The 17764-nt window shown below is 41.5% G+C and overlaps 1 protein-coding gene across 1 annotated transcript; it reads right to left on the bottom strand.

Annotated features, from left to right (window-relative positions):
• Positions 1-8862: 8862 nt before the first annotated feature.
• Lamtor5 (late endosomal/lysosomal adaptor, MAPK and MTOR activator 5) lies at positions 8863-14251 on the bottom strand. The gene is made up of 4 exons (XM_005076598.4): positions 14040-14251; positions 13157-13218; positions 11019-11136; positions 8863-9313 (listed from the first exon to the last, which is right to left on the bottom strand). Exons 1-4 carry the CDS (start codon positions 14234-14236, stop codon positions 9253-9255), a joined length of 438 nt encoding a protein of 145 aa, XP_005076655.1. The 5' UTR covers positions 14237-14251; the 3' UTR covers positions 8863-9252.
• Between the last annotated feature and the right edge of the window lie 3513 nt (positions 14252-17764).

The raw sequence follows: 17764 nt of genomic DNA on the forward strand, positions 1-17764 counted from the left end.
GGAAGAGGAACACTTTTCAGAGAGCTCTTTGATAATTATGTACCAGAAAATGTTTTTAGTGATCATCCATGGAACTGTTTTCAATGTCTTTGGTGGCATGCTAGCTACTCTATTAAGCAAAGCTATGGATTAGTCACAAGAGATGAAGTTGAGATAGCTCTGTCTGGAGTCCTGGATCAGATTGAAATGGGGTCATCTATAGGCTAAGAGGACTTTGGAGTCCTCAGAGATGAGCCCCTTCAGTCATGCCTTGTGTATAGCCACCTTAATAGTAACCGTTGAGGGATCTTGGAGTAGTGAGTAATGCTGGTTCCATTAGAATCTCAACTTTACATTTTAAGTCTTGAAATTCTGAGCAAGTCTATCTCTTTGAATTTGTTTCTGAAACTATAAAATGTGGCTAATGCTATATTGCAAGATTGTTGTTAAGAATTAGGAATAGTTACTGCTGAGTGTGGCAGCTCACACTTAAAATCTCAGATGCTGAAGCAAGGAGGACTGCTGTGAATTAGAAGAAATCTGGGTTAAAGTCAGACCCTGTCTCTCCTACCACCAAAAAAAACAAAAAACAACCAAAAAAAAACCCAAAAAAACTCCTGTTAATCAGAAGAATGAATTGTTAAGGATCTGGGATATTAACATTTCATCACTCATACCTACGGGCTTAATGAGGCTTACAGAGTCTTTAAACATATGATCAATTTCTCAGCTTCTGACCTTTTAACTCTTGGCCCTTAAGCTGCTTGGTAAGAATTAACCATAATTTCTTATTACTTTTGTTTTACTGTCAGATAACTTATGAGTAGTATTTAGCCCTTGAGACTCAGTTTGGTACAACATTACCAGGTTAAGAAAGTTATCCAGCTGAACCTTTCCTTGTCCTTGTTCAGTCCTTACCTGTAAAAAAGTTGGTTCACAAAGCCAGACATAGTGGTACCTACCATTGCTCACAACACTCAGGAGGCAGAGGCAGGCACAGCTCTGAGTTCCAGGACAGCCAGGGCTATTCAGAGAAACCAGGCCTCAAAACAAACAAACAAACAAACAAATAGGCTTACATAATTAGCCTCTGGCTGGCATTTGGGAGTTTAAGATTTCAGGAGAATGGCAACCATTTCATAAACCATGAGTGGATCACTGTTCTACAGGGAGCAAACAATCATACTGATGCTGAACACTCCCTTCTTGGAACCTGAAAGTGTGACATTTGCCAGTAGAAAATGATCATATGATCTGCCCCCTCTGGGCACTCACTGAGTGTCTAGTGAACTTCTCTGGTTGAAGATGTTTCATAAATGTTATCACAACTCAGTGTGTGAGAAATGAAGTGCATTCCTTTTTTCTTTTTTTCTTTTTTAGTGAGAAGTTTTATTAGAAAGGGGAGGGAAGGGGGAAGGAAAGAGAAAAGAGGTAAAGAGACACAGAGACAGAGGAGGGAGACAGGAAAAGTCCCATCTGCCCCAGGGGAACATTGGGAAAGAGGGGAGCAGAAAGAAGAGAGAAGAGCAGAAAAAAAGTGGAAAGAGAGCAGAAAAGAGAGCGTAAACCGAGAAATGTAAGTACATGCTATTTGGCTTGACTGAAGAATTCTTAGTGTGCCTTGTTTCTTTGTTATTGTCTTCCAAACACCATTTCCCTTTAATTGTCCTTTTACTACAATAAGCATGAATAAAGGGAATCATCAGAACTAAGTGTCTTAGTTGGGGTTTCCATTACTGCAATGAAACACCATGACAGAAAAGCAGGTTGGGGAGGAAAGGGTTCTTTTGACTTACACTTCCATATCACTGTTTATCAGGACAGGAACTCAAACAGAGCAAGGAACCTGGAGGCAGAAGCTAATGCAGAAGCCATGGAGGGGTGCTGCTTACTGACTTGCTCAGTCTACTTATAGAACCCAGGACCACCCCAGGGATGACACCACCCACAATGAGCTGGGCTCTCCCCCTCAATCACCAATCAAGAAATGCTTTACAGACCTGTCTACAACCCATTCTTATAAAGGCATTTTCTTGAGGCTCCCTCCTTTCAGATGACCCCAGCTTGTGCCAAGTTTACTTAAAACTATCCTGTTCACTGAGGAATTGTATCTCCCAAAAAGTGATGTTCTCCAGTTGGTAGTAGAAGTGGGGACAGTAAGGTTTATTATAAGTAATTAGTTCCCATAATTATAGAGGCTAAGAAGCCTGACATCTCCTCTCAGCAAACTGCATGGTAGGATTCTATTCCAAACAAGGATAACAAAACCGAGGTGTTAAGTTCCAGTCACAGTCTGGGAATGGAGGGCCAGTGCCCCAGGTCAAATAGAGACAAAAAATAGAAAGTTTTTAGTCTGTGCAGGACTTCACTGGGTTACAGGAGGCCCACAAACATACTGATTCAAATGATCTTGTCCAGACATACTTAAGTATCTTGAATCTCATAGTCCAATCAAGTTAATACACAACATTTCCCAGGAGATGGGCTTGGGAAACCCATGCAACCATACTCTGGCTTTAGTTCCATATAGACTAGAAAATTACCTATCTCCCGTGTGGTGGTTTGAATGGGAATGACCTCACAGGCTTGTAAGTTTGAATATCTGGCTCCCAGTCTGTGGAGCTGTTTGCAAAGGATTAGAAGGCGTGGCTTGCCTGAAGCACCAGGTCCTGGGAATGTGCTCAGGGAACAACCTTTGAGGGTTCAAATGACTCCTGGCATTCCCAGTGTGCCTTTCTCAGTCTCCTGCTTGTGGATCAAGATGTGATCTCTCAGCTGTTCCTACCACCATGCCTTTGCTCTACCATCATGGACTCTAACCCTCTGAAACTGTAAACTCAATTAAAGGCTTTCTTTTCTAAACTGCCTTGGCCATGGTTTTTTGTCACAGCAATAGAGAAGTAATAAGACATCTAGCCTTCAGGTCTTCCCAGCACAAGTTTTGCTTTATTAATAAATTGGATATACTTTTTCCTATCTTAGATAGTTATTATGAGTACATGAGAACATGCTTGCTTCACAGACACTGCTAAAGAAAGCAGTTATGAGATAATTAGGTGTAGAATGATACAGGGCATAAGTAGTGGGCAGGAGCTGGGTCTTGCAAGCCATGATAGCAACTTTGAATTTTGTTCTTTTTAAAATGCAATGGACAGGAGGTACCTGAAAGTTTGCCACGATGCTTGGTGTGCAGTGAGCACTTAACTGTTATTGACAGGATACCTTGTCAAATTCAATGTGGCTAACATGTAAATCAGTCATCTTCTGTTCTATGATGTGGAGTAGAAAATTCAATCCTAGTTCCTATTCTTTGTTCTGTTGCTTTTTTTCCCCTTGTATTTAGTACCAATTTGATTATTTTATAGAACTGGGATAATACAGAAGATTAGATGAACTAAATGCATATAGATTGCTTAGTATATATCTAGCATACAAAAACCTCATTAAAGACTGAATTGTAAAAGCCAGTCATAGTGGCACACACCTATAATCCCAGTGCTTTTGAAGTGAGGAAGGAGGATCAGAAATTCAGGATCATCTTTGTCTGAATAGTGTTTAAGGCTAACTTGAGATACACATATACACACACACCCCTACCTTAACGGCTCATTACATTTAGACTAGAAATTGGAGATTAATGAGCAAAACAGTTTTTCTCAATGGAAAAAAAATGAAGTTGGTCTCCAGGATTTTTCTTTTTCTTCTTTTTTTTTTTTTTGAGATAGGCTGGTCTGGAACCATGTAGCCCAGACTAGCCTTGAACTCCTAGCAATCCTGTCTTAACCTCCCATGTCTACTAGGTCTAGGATTGTGTTTTGAATTTTTTGTTGTTTTTTTAAAATTTTGTTTGTTGTTGTTTGAGACAGAGTTTCTCTATGTAGACCTGGCTGTCCTGGAACTCGATCTGTAGACCAAGCTGGTCTTGAACTCAAAGAGATCTGCCTGCCGAGTGCTGGTATTACAGGCCTGAGCCACCACTGCCCAGTTAGGTCTAGGATTCTTTTGTTTGTTTGGTTTTTCGCAGCAGGGTTTCTCTGTGGCTTTGGAGGCTGTCCTGGAACTCGCTCTGTAGACCAGACTGGCCTCGAACTCACAGAGATCCACCTGCCTCTGCCTCCTGAGTCTGGGACTAAAGGCGTGCACCACCACCGCCCAGCTAGATCTAGGATTCTTAAGAAGGCATTTCCTTGAGTAGCTGTCTTCTAGCTTTTTTCACATCCTGTCTAACAGACTATGTAGTAGTCCTGGTTTGCTCACTTACTGCTTTCTTCTTACTAGAAACCCTTACTCATTGCATCCATTCTGTTCTTGGAGGTCCAGTTTATTACCACAAAACCCTTATGCTCAGTATTCAGCAAGAGCTCATTTAGTGTCTATTTTGCACTAAGAACTGTTGTAGGTGCTTAGGATGTAAGCTAATGTCATGCTATCACAACAGATTTGGCAGTGGTACAGATAAACATATATTGTATGCCTAAAAGATATTACATACACACTTTACATATTTAAGTACCACTTCAAGGGCTGGAAGTGTCTTACCCCAAATCCTTATTCTGTAAATAGCACTTTATACTAACATTCTGATTTTTTAAAGATTTATTTACTATGTATACAGTATTCAGCCTGCATGTATGCCTGCAGGCCAGAAGAGGGTACCAGATCTCATTATAGATGATTGTGAGTCACATGTGGTTGCTGGGAATTGAATTCAGGACCTCTGAAAAAGCAGCTAGTGCTCTTAACTGCTGAGCCATCTCTCTAACCTATATTCTAGAATTTTTTTATATTGGGAAATAATAAATTGCCAAAGAGCAGTAGGGACTGTTTAAACAAATAAACAAACTAGGGCTAGCTGTCTCAGTGGGTAAGTTTTGATATAAAAGCTTGACAGTTTGGATCCCCAGATTCCACAGAAGGGAGAATAAACTCCCAAATATTGTCCTCTGATTTTAACATGCACGCACAAATCTAAACTCACACACACATAAAGTAACATACATACCTACACAAACAGAAGAACCACTCAAGATTGAGGATTAACCTTTACCCTCAAATGGTAATTTTTTTCTCACCAACATTCCTATTTCTCTGATGGTCTAGGCGGTGTTAAGAATGTAGGCCCTCAGGGCTGGAAAGATGGCTCAGTGTTTAAGAGCACTGACTGTTCTTCCAGAGGTCCTGATCTTCCAGAGGTCCTGAGTTCAATTCCCAGCAACCACATGGGGGCTTACAAACACCTTGAATGAGATCTGGTACCCTCTGCTGGCATGCAGACTGTATACATAATAAATTTTAAATAAAATATTAAAAAAAAAAGAATGTAGGCCCTCAGCCAGGTGGTACATGCCTTTAATCCCAGCACTTGGCAGGAAGATCTCAAAGTTCGAGGCCAGCCTGATCTACAGAGTGAGTTCCAGAACAGACAGGGCTACAGAGAAACCTTGTCTTGAACCCTCCCCCCCCCAAAAAAAACCCTTAGGCCCTTATTCAGTTCCGACGGTGACAATGCTAATCCCTCAGCTTTAGTTACACAAACATTGAATGGCAAGTTACATGTAGGACAGCATTATTGGGAAAGCCATTATTATGTACAATAAAACGACTAAAAGCAAAAAAGGAAAGAAAGAAGGCAACTAAGAGTACCTACTATATTATACAAAATAGTTTCTTATCTCATGTTACTTAGGTTAAGGGAAATGTTTGGTTCATGCACCCTTATATAAGAACACAAACATTTCAAGGAACTTTTGAAAGAGAAGCAAGTAGTTTGAGATATGTTGGGGAAGTCTTATGCTAATAAAGCACTGTCTGGCCAATAGGAATCTAGATAGGTGGGGCTAGGAATCCAGGAGGATTCTGGGTAAGAGAAAGACAAGAGAGTCAACATGTAACCGCCATGGGGGTAGGAGCCCAGAACTATTCTCCGGTAAGAGACATACTTAGATTAACAATTATGGGGTAATTACTTAAAGCAGAGCTAGCCAGTAAGAGACAAGCAAGGCCAACAGCTTCATAATGAATATAGCCTCCTGTGTGTTTATTTGGGACTCATGCGGCTCTCGAAACAGGCTGGCGCGGCAGAGCCCAGGTGACTGGCGGGGGATAAACCAAAGCGGCTAGCAAAAGAAAAAGCTTCTCTTAACATAATGGTGACTGGCCGGGGATAAACCAAAGCGGCTAGCAAAAGAAAAAGCTTCTCTTAACATAATGGTGATCAGGAGTGGGATCATAAATTTCCATGAAAAATAACAGAAGATTTAAAGGAATTTTAAAAACAGAAGAACAGAGAGAAGCACAGATTTTGGTAGCAGCATTTTTCTCAGGTGTGCTCTGTTTTGCTAACAACAAGCCGAGATTCACGCGGCTCATTTACTGGAGTCTTCCTGACTCGGCATAAAAAGAAAAAGAAAAAAAAAACCAACAAGGTCCTTTTAAGAGACTCTGCTAACTTTTGAAAGGTGTGTACGTACAGCTGGAAGTGGCAGCTTTTGCTGGATGTCAGCAAGGACTGAGGCGGTAAGCTGAAGTCATGCTTACGCCCGCCATCTTGACGAAAAAAAAAAAACTGGCAGTTTAAAACAGCCGCAGTTTTACAGATAAGACACGTGGCCAGAAAAACATAAAGATTTACAGTAAAGTCAGACTCGGATAAAGACAAACCTTTAACGGTTTACAGTGTGTTTAAACATATATGTGAGATTGAGAGAGAAAATGAAACGACAAAGTGGTAAATAAATACAAAAGCTGGCTGTGGTGGCGCACGCCGGTAGGAATTGCTCCAGAGGCAGAGGCAGGCAGGTTTCCAAAGAGAAACCCTGTCTCAGAGAAAAAGAAATAAAAGTGAAAGAAATAAAGTAATAATAAATAAATAAGCCACACAAAGATGGAAAATACACAGAGAGTCTGGATACTGTACACTATTGTGTTTTTCAGTTTTTTGCTTGCTCAGGAAGGAACTGCTGCTAAAGTACACTTGATTATAAATGCTGCTGAATTAATCCAACTTCTATCTTTTAAAAATGCCTTGACTTCAAAATTTAAGTATAAGGATATGTTACTCGGAAAAGGAGTTTTTGCTTATGTTTCCACAGAACATAAAAAGCTGAGGATTTCTTCCAGACTTCTGTGGTTTGACGAACCAAGACCCCCAGAAGCAGTGGACCAGATGTTCCAACAATTGAAACAGCTAAGATGATGCAGTTTTACAGGCCCCGAAAATACGGACTGATACAGGTTTCTGAGTTTTGTCATGATCCCCATGGTATGAACAGCGCCCCCTTCCAGCAGGAAGCAGTTTGGAATGAGCGACGTCCCAATTCCCATCTTGTTTATAAATCTTTGTTTTCATCTAAATGGGATTGTTTATAATTGGCTAGTGATCATAGCCAATCTTTTTAATGGTAAAAAAGGGGAATTATGTTATGGGTATTGTTTTTCATTTATTGATACAAATTCAAAGTCAATTTTGTGATGCTTATATTTCTCCTCTTGATTAAGTATTGTGCTTATACTGATCTTTTACAACGTAATGCATAATTGAATACAGACTATAGATAGTTACTTATAATAGAATTTCTAGTTACATAAGTTAGGTATTCTAGATATACAGAAATATATTTGAGACAGATAGACAGTCTTCAAACCTCTCAAAGACCTTCAGAACATGGCATTTAAAATGGTCTAAGGTTTTTTTGACAATGAGAATTGTCTGCTCCTGGCAGCACCAATTATGTCTGAGAGGAAGATGGGCATCGAAGAAACTTGTTATGGAGTTTGCTTTCAACATGGCAAGATTAGCCATTTGGGCAAGAAACTGCTCTTGCCTAGACTGTTTGACTATTGTTGTATAATCTGGACATGCAGGACCCATAGGGATGTGACTGCTGAACTAAGTCTTACAGGGTTCCTGCTGCATGAAAGAGTCTACGGGACTTTCTGCAGGACACAGAAAAATGACTGACAGACTGCTGATGCAGATGGACAGTTTGAAATTTCCTGCTTTGCTGAGAAGTGTTCCAGATACATTGTGGCCTATGGGCTGAAGATGGATGCCCCAACGTTACAGAGGAACTTCGGGTGACTGTCCAGGCAGTAAGATATCTCTGTCAATCCTAGTGTTTATATATTATCCTTCTGTGGTCTTTGATGGAGTTGAAGACAGATAGTTATAGTTTTCCTTAGTTATGATAAAAGATAAGTTACATATAGAACTTTGAACTCACAAGGATGGTATGGATGATATTTTCTTTAAATCTTGCTAATATTTTGTAACTATGTTCTTATTTGATAACTGTTCTGTTATATACAATTTGACTGTGTTAAAGTTAAGACCTTTCTTTTTGTTTAAACAGAAAAGAGGAGATGTTGGGGAAGTCTTATGCTAATAAAGCACTGTCTGGCCAATAGGAATCTAGATAGGTGGGGCTAGGAATCCAGGAGGATTCTGGGTAGGAGAAACACAGGAGAGTCAACATGTAACCGCCATGGGGGTAGGAGCCCAGAACTATTCTCCGGTAAGAGACATACTTAGATTAACAATTATGGGGTAATTACTTAAAGCAGAGCTAGCCAGTAAGAGACAAGCAAGGCCAACAGCTTCATAATGAATATAGCCTCCTGTGTGTTTATTTGGGACTCATGCGGCTCTCGAAACAGGCTGGCGCGGCAGAGCCCAGGCGACTGGCGGGGGATAAACCAAAGCGGCTAGCAAAAGAAAAAGCTTCTCTTAACATAATGGTGACTGGCCGGGGATAAACCAAAGCGGCTAGCAAAAGAAAAAGCTTCTCTTAACAAGATAAAGATCTTTTTGGGAAAAAAATCATAATTCAATATAAGAAAAATGAGCATTAAGTAAGAGCTTAAAGAACCAGAAAAGAGGCAAACTTTCCTCTGAATGGATTTATTGACCACAACAAAGTTCTATATACAAAGTGACCTGGACCTTGGTGACAAAAGACTATATTCCCAGGATGCAGGACTTTGAAGCAGGAAGACCACAGGTTTGAGCCTGGGCTACACAGTTCTAGGCATTGATAAGCTGCAAATACTGGACTGCAGTGATGATCTCCAAAAAGCAAAATGACCAAAGCCCAAACAAAACAACTGCAATCCTTTTTAACTAATATCTTGGTAACTGGTTGTCATATAAATAAGGAAGTCCACATTGGACACTAGGTGAATGGCCTAACCCCTGGAACTTTAATAGTTTCACAAGTTAACTGACACATAGGATTGAATCCCTATGACAGGTTGCTGGAGAACTGACGTGAGCTGTCAAGAGGCCATTTTGTGCACTGCCACTGTGATGCCATCGTGCTTCTGGATCATAATGTTCCTGAAAAGCAACAAGAACATTCAGTACATGAGACTTAAGTGTAAGACTAAAGCTGTTCAGTTTAAGATACAAAACAATAGCATATATATATCTATGTAAAAGCAATGTGAAGAGCTGCTGTTGAGAACCCCTACTTCCATGACTTCTGCCATGCTGTTCCCATCCATAAGGGGGCTACACTCAAACCATGAAACAAATCTTCCTGTAAGAAAAATAAGTAAAAAAAAAAAAGCATAAATGTGCATTAAGCAGTTGAGAATTATGGGTGTCTAACTATAACATAAAAATGCAATTAATTCTTATCCCCACTACTCAACATGGCTCTGATTTTTTTCTGGAGGTTTTTGTTGGCATTGTTGGGGTTAGAATCCAGGGCCTTATGCATGCTATCACTAGCCTAGCCTCCTGGTCTTAATTTTTAGATTAAAATTATTATTATTATTATCATTTATGTGTGTGTCTGTCTGAGCATGGGTGCCTGAGAAGGCCAGAAGGAGGTGTTGAGTCCTCTGAGTCGTAGTTGCAAGTGGTTGTAAGCTGCTGAATGTGGGTGGTGGGAACTGCAGGAGGGTCCTCTAGAAGAGCAGTGTATGCTCTGAACCATTGAGCCACCTCGCCAGCCAATTTTTATTATCACGTTACTTATTTTTGGTGTATGTGTACCTCTGCTTGCGTGTGGAGGTCAGAGGATAACTTCAGGGAGTTTGTTCTCCTTCGACCACGTGGGTTCCAGGGAGTGAGCTCAGGTCATCAGACTTGTTTACATGTACCCCCACTTGCTGAGTCGTCTTGCTGGCTCCTGGTTCTAATTTTAACCTGTGGGTGTGTGTGTTCATCTTAATATCCTCTTCTTTCCCATTCCCCAAATTGATCATAGTATGCATTTAAAAAAATAATCCATTTATCTTTATTTTGTATGCATTTTATATCCCCTGGAACTGGAGTTACAGCTGTGAGCTGCCATGTAGGTGCTGGGAATTGAACCCAGGTCCTCTGGAAGAACAGTCAGTGCTCTTAACTGCTGAGCCATCTCTCTAGCCCACATAGTATGCATTTTTTAAGGTTAATTTTATCTGTATCTGTGTAAGTGTGCACATAGAAGTGTGTACAGGTACACACACCTATATACATGCATGGAGGTCAAAAGAAGGTGTTGGGTATCTTCTATCACCATGCACCTATTGCTTTGGTGCAGGGTCTTATCCCTAAACCTGGGACTCCTTTTCTCTGCTAGACTGGAAGTTAGCAAGCCCCAGCAATCTTCATGTGTCTGCGCTTCTCCTGACTTGGAGCTGAGGTTACAGGTATTTGTGGGGATACCCAGCTTTCTATGTGGGTGCTGGTGTGCTAAAATCTAAACTCTAGTCCTCAGGACTGTTGATCAAGCACTCATCCTAAACACTGTCATTTCTCCAGCCCGCGTAGTTTTGTATTCTTAACATTTTTCATAAAGACATTTATCTTGGAATATTTTTAACATTATATTACTTTAGAGATTCTATTCAGCTCTTAATTTTATGGTTTTTTTTTGGCACTCTGGCAGTTCATGAGAGTTCTCATTGCTCATTTTAATGAGGGCCTGTCATGGGCCTTGGTGCTCACTGGCCCTTGGTACACTGACTACTGAACTACTGAAGGACACGGGAGAAAGCCCAAATCAAGTTTTTCTGAACAAAAGCAAAGGGATGTGTTGATATGTACTTACCCATTATCCGACTCTAAACAGACCACAGGAATATCAGTGGGGTCAGAGGTTAGCTTAGCTGCTTGCTGGGCTAGAACAGATATCACTCCAGCATGCTCATCTGACAGGGTACCACGACCTAGAGAAGAGATGAAATTGCAACCTAAGTGTCTAAAATGAACATAAACCTATAGTGTAGTATCTCCTACTGAATTATTCATGGCCTTTGGTTAGGTACTGACAGGGAATGACTTCCCCACCTGGTACTCAGCTGGTTACATGAGTGAGGAAGTCTGGCAATTGTTCTTAAATCAGTGAAGTCGTAAATGGCAAGCTGTTTTCAAAGTGATTCCTATCACCATACTATCTCTAAACACCTTAAGCATATAAGGAAGCTATACTTCAAGTCAATCCGATGATAATAAATTTATTTTATAGGAATCTTGCTGAAATCAAGATATTCAAAGGTGAGAGTGACTCTGTGGATAGGGACTTGTTCAAACTAATTAATTCCTTATGGGAAATCTGATTTTCTTTTTCTAAGTTCAACCTCAAAGAACAAGTCATTACTCAGAAAGTTCAGTTGTAAGATCACCATATGTGATGATCTGTAAGCAATTATTTCTGCCAGCATAAGCTAGCTGGGCTATTTTCAAATGTCTCAAGGATTCTTTACTATTCCTTTGACTTGTATTATTACTAAACGAGGTCTTAGGTACAAAAGGTAACCACCTTTTGTACAACAGATCCCTGAAATGAAGGCAACAGAAGCTTGCTTACTCCGGAAACTAAGATAGTAAACAATATACCATCCTGGCAGGAATTCTGGATTCACTATTATTACATAAAAAAAAAATGCACAGGTCAAAGTGCAACCTGAAGGTCTACAGCAAACAGTAACTTCAGACCTTGAAGGTGACTGGCAAATGCTTCAAAAATTTTACTTTTGTTCCAAATGACTGGTTTTTGTATAAGACATTACTGTTTTACCTCTGTCAGTTACCAAACCAGCAAAAGTTCAGAGCTCTAAAAAGTCTTGCATTAGTTATAAGAATTCCTAGGTTTACTAGTTTCTAACATTAATTAACTTTAGCAATCTTTTTTTTTTTTTTTTTGAGACAGGGTTTCTCTATGTAGCCTTGGCTGTCTGGAAGTTGCTTTGTAAATCAGGCTGGTCTTGAACTCAGAGATTCTCCTGCTTCTGAATGCTGGGATTTAAGGTGTGGGCTACCACCATCCAGTGCTATTTACCTTTCTGGACTTAGTTTCTCGTCTGTAATTGCTACAGACATCATATTTTGGTTCTGTACTGTGTATTTTAAGCTTTGGAGGCAGCCAGGAAATCCTATCTCAACCATTCATTAGTTGTAAGACCTTGGGTAAGGTACTTAAGCTCAATGTTTTAATTTCTCTACAAGAAAGGGCTTTTCTGAGGAGTATATAAGTTTGAACAATGTAAAACACCAAAAATGGGGTCTAGCCAAGTATGCTGATGCAAACCTTTATTCCTAGCACTCTGGGGCAGAGGCAGGTGGATCTCTGTGAGTTCCAGGCCAGCCTAGATTACATAGTGAGTTCCAGGAAAGCCAGGGCCCTGTAGTGTAGAGTAAGAAAAAAGAATGGTGTCTGATACTTAAGAGCCCAACACATGTAGTGCTTCATTCATTAGCATCATCAAATAACCCAAGGAAGAAAACGAAGCCCCCAGGGGCTCTTTCTGTTCTGGGCTCATGTCGCTAGCAGACAGACTAGGAGAATGGGGTTAAAGGCAATGTGACTGTGAAGTTCCTATTTTACTGACACTAAGTTTAGAGTGGCTGTACTAACAGCTAATCTCATCCATTTTCAGAGTTAGTGAAGAAATTAAGGAAATAATCTGGCCTGACAGGCCCTGCATATGGAATGTATTCAGTAAAGACTGTTCTTATCTAAAGTCCTTTTCTAGATCACTTGAAAATTACTCAACACCTTTTTAGTAGGGACAACTGTAGAACTGGTAGAACATTTCTGACTTTTAAAAAAATTGGAAGGCTTCAATTATCTAGTTTTACTTGGAGATATTCTTTATGCTCAAAAGGTAACAGAAATAAAAGCTAGGAAATAGTAGCAAAGTAAAACTCCCAGTGAACCTCAATGGGAGACTGTTTTGAGACACTTACAGCCCAGATTAAGTCCTTGTGAATCTGTGCACAGGACTCCAACAATGGATGGATTCTTCATTCTAATTTTAGGAGCACAAGAAAGATAAGCCAGATGATGTGAAGAAATACTGGAATTATTGTACTACAAATAAATTTTCTTTGCATCAAGTATTAAGCGCTTCAAATCAGCCTTTTTAAAAGCTATAGCCCCCTTCTAAAAGAATAGCCATGAGTTGTTTAAATATACCATTATCTCACAACCGACTGTGCCAGGCACCTCTGGGCTTCATAGGGCCACAAACACTGCAGTTATCTATAGGGTTTTGTCCTTGGTATAGAAGCATACTCTAGGATAGCAACACATTTAAAACAACTGTTAAAAATCTTAAGTAACAGGAGTTGCTTCTGAAGGGGATTAAGAAGCTAAAGGGGGAGGTGTCTTCTTGTAAGCCACTTTACACTTCCCAACTTCAAATTTTACAAAGACAACCGAAAAACTTAACGGATGCCTTTACTGAGTAATTGGTGGTTTACGCACGCGGGAAGGTATGCGTGTGCATTTGCACTGCAGGGCTCAATTTAGCACACCTGGTACATCCTTCCCCAAATTTAATCGGTTTCCCAAACTTCTGAGGAGCTACTCCGACCCTACGGACGATTTCAAGGCGACAGGTGATTTTGGCCTCTCTCGCTTGGGTCCGCAAGACTCTTGCTCCATAAGGAAGCACAGAGTCTGGCGAAACTTTAATTTGGAGTCACGCGCGGCCCGGGTGTCTGCAGAAGTCGCCCGCTCGCCGACCCGAGTGCCCCAAACGCTTCCGCGGACACTCGCAGTCCATGCCGCTTGTCCAGCCTCAGCTCCTCCGTCCGAAGCGCAGGACCGGCCGCACGCGCTACTCACGTGTCCTCCAAATGCTGCTCCAAAGTCGCTTCCATCCCGCCCGCTAGTCGCCCCACTCCTGGATCCCGCAGCAAAGCGCTTCCTGCTTCTCCAAAAGCTTCTGTCACGTGATTTGAGCGAGGCGGGTGCCCGGACGGCGTCTCCAGAGGGACCAAATTCATCGCGGCGCTGCGTCCGCGCTCTTTAAGGAAAGACATAGCTCTGCGACGTGACCTACGCGGTGTCTGGCGTTCGTCTTGCTGTCCAGGACTTTCACATTACTCTCCAACCTCAGGGAGATCTGCAGTCGGGCCCCAGGGCCTCTGTTCCTGCCCTAGCACTTGGTCTTAGTGATTTTTAACCTTTGGATTTCGGTTCAAACGACTCGCAGCCCTAGCCAGAGCTGGATCCCCCCCCCCCTAAATTTTAAAGAAACCCGGGAGGTTTGGCAGGGTCTCATCTGAACAGTAAGACAATCACCAAGATGACACAGGACCATTGGGAAGGGGTGCACACGCGGCACTACAGGAAACAGATAGCACATGTTGAATTCCCAAAGTGGGTGCTGGGAAAGTGTCGGAATCTTAACATGTTAAGACATTGGTAGCAGCCGGGCGTTGGTGGTGCACGCCTTTAATCCCAGCACTTGGGAAGCAGAGGCAGGTGGATCTCTGTGAGTTCGAGGCCAGCCTGGTCTACAAGAGCTAGTTCCAGGACAGCCTCCAAAGCCACAGAAGAAACCCTGTCTCGAAAAACCAAAAAAAAAAGAAAAAAAAAAAAAAAGACATTGGTAGCTTCTTTTTTTTTGGCGGGGGGAGGGGTCGAGACAGGGTTTCTCTGTAGCTTTGGAGACTTTCTTCACCTAGACTGGCCTCGAATTCTTGGTCTTGGAATTTACTGTCTCGTTCCACCACACTTAGCGTTGATAGTTCTAGCTAGGACTTAGGAGAAGAAAGTAGGTTTCAGTTTAGGTAATAATGAAGGCCAAGTATTATTACTTGAAAATTACTTTGATTTTTAAATTTATATTTCCTTTTTGTTGTTTTGGAGACAGCATCTCATGTAACCCTCACTGCCCTCAAATTTGCAGTGTATCTGAGGCTAGTTCACCTCTCAGGTGCTGGGATTACACCAGCATGCCTCGTTTAAGAACTTTAGAATAAACACCCACAGCCCAACCGTGCACAGATGGCAGTTCCGTAAGGATATTTAGGAGAATGTCTTTTCCATATGGCCATCTTTGCAAATTATTATTTCTAATTTTTTTTTTTTTTTTTTGGTTTTTCGAGACAGGGTTGGTTTCTCTGTGGCTTTGGAGGCTGTCCTGGAACTAGCTCTTGTAGACCAGGCTGGCCTCGAACTCACAGAGATCCGCCTGCCTCTGCCTCCCGAGTGCTGGGATTAAAGGTGTGCGCCACCAACGCCCGGTTTATTATTTCTAATTTTTAAAAGCAAAATCGACATACATACTGTATATACAATTCTGAATTCCATAGCTGGCCTTCTTCACAGAGTTTATTATAAGTACCTTTTCATGACAGGGGATATTCATTTGCCTTGTTTGCAGTAGTTGCAAGAAACCAGAACTTGTTATAGCTATACCTAAACTGAATTTACTGTTTATTAGTGACCAATTAAGTTGTTCCTGGGTCATTGTCATGTCCCCACCCCCACCCAGCCCTAGCAGTGACATTGCAGTGATGGTTGAGTATTCTCATATCCAGATATTGTGCATTTAAATTTTTTCTTTATGGTTAGTTAGTAGAAAGAGACTTATTGGGTCAAACGATATGGTAATTTTAAAGACTTTACATATCTATATATTTCTGAATTATTTCCCAGAAAAGTAGTGCAGATTTACCCTCGGAAGCTTTGATGAAAATGAGGGTGTGTCCATGGCTCCCCACTCTCCGTTCATCGCGACCTCCTCCTGGGCAGCGTTAAGTTTCCTCCAGCAATCTGACCGCTGGCATTTCCTTGGTCCCTTTTCTGATCTAGCACCCATAATAAAAGAGGTCAAGGCTTAGTCCTTGAATTTAGAGCCTGTTCATTACTCTATGTTAAAATGAAACTTACAGAATTCATGCTATGTAAAGAAAAAAAAAAAAACTCTACAGCTCCGACTTATCTCTAACATGTGATTCTTCTGCCTCTGCCTTCCTAGCGCTATGATGCTACTATGCAGGTATGAGCTACCATGTCTGCTATGCTTCCAGAATTATGTGTTTGTGTCTATGCTCATGTGTGTCCTGATGCATGTGTATGTTTGGGCTCAATGAGTTTGCAGGTATGCGGTGTGTGCAGGTTCGGGTCAGAAGTCAGCCTCAAGTCTTGTTCCTCAGGTGCCATTAACCTTGTTTTTTGAGACAGGTTCTATTACTAGTCTGTGACTATGGTTAGGCTAGTCTGGCTGGCCAGCTAGCCCTAGGGATCTTCTTGTCTCTATCTGCCTCAGCTTCTCAAGTGCTGGCATTACAGGTGTGTGCCACCATGCCCAGACATTTATCCATGGGCTCTGGACATGTTTGCAAGATAAGAATGCTGGCCGAGTCATCTCCCCAGCTCCTGGTTCTGCAATTTCTTAGGATTCCAATTTTTGTGTTGTAGTTTGGGCTTTGGGGGTGCACGCTTTGGGGAAATTACCTGAGTTATGTAGTAACACAATGTGAGACATCCAAATTTTAGCAGCAGTTTAAAGATTCCCTTAAAAGATAGTGTTAGAGTTGCATATCATAGGGTATGCTGATATCCCAGCACTTGAGAGTCTGAAGCAGGAAGGGTGTAAGTTCCAGACTAGCCTGGGATTCATATTAAGACTTTGTGTTTAAAAAATTTAAGTATAGACAGGCGGCAATTGCACACAACTTTAACCCCAGCACTCAGAAGCAGAGACAGACAGATCACTGTGAATTCCAGGTCAGCATAGTCTACAGAGTGAGTTCCAGGATAGCCAGGACTGTTACACAGAGAAACCCTGTCTTGAAAAGCCAAACAAACAAGCAAAAACCAAAAACATAAGTATATGTGATTGCAAGCAAAGTTTGCACCAGATTGCTGAGAGAGCCTGTGCGTGAGGAAACTATCAGTTCTACCTTCCTGCCATCCCAAGTGGTAAAAATGTACCCGGTTGAGACTCCTCAACTTGGCCTTTCTGTTTTGTTTTGTGGTGCTGAGGAGCCCACCCAGGACCTTGCTCGTGCTAGGTAAGTACTCCACCACCAAGCTCTACCCAGTTCTGCCTTTCTAAACCTCCCCATCACTGTTCAAACATGTGAGTCACGCCTGTAGTTTTAAATAGCCTGGGAACCATGTAAAGAAAGCAGTAGAAATTAATTTTGACACAACTTTTGTGCATCTAAAAAGATACTATTTTTCTCCTGCCTTAAATCTCTAAAATACAAAGTATATTTTGCACTTTGCCACATTGCAGTTCTAACTGACCACATTTGAAGTCATCAGTAGCCTTGGGTGAACACTGACTCCAGTACTGGTGAGTATTTCTCCAGGGTGTCTCAGATAAGTGACTTAAGGATTTTCAGAAAGGCTACAGCTCAAGCCACTTCTTAAGGCCTCATGTGGGCCTTTCATGGGGAAGAGGAAGCGGAAGAGGAGGGTATTTGATGAAGCGGAAGAGGAGGGTATTTGATATGTGGGAAGTGACAGGGGAGAGGCTGCTGTCCCTTGCTCTGTCTTGCATCCCTTTTGCCCTGCACAGGTGTGGGGGGGAACGGACCGGAAAGCTATAG

The sequence above is a fragment of the Mesocricetus auratus genome, unplaced genomic scaffold (genome assembly GCF_017639785.1).
Source record: "Mesocricetus auratus isolate SY011 unplaced genomic scaffold, BCM_Maur_2.0 Super-Scaffold_100009, whole genome shotgun sequence".
NCBI classification, from domain to species: Eukaryota; Metazoa; Chordata; class Mammalia; order Rodentia; family Cricetidae; genus Mesocricetus; species Mesocricetus auratus.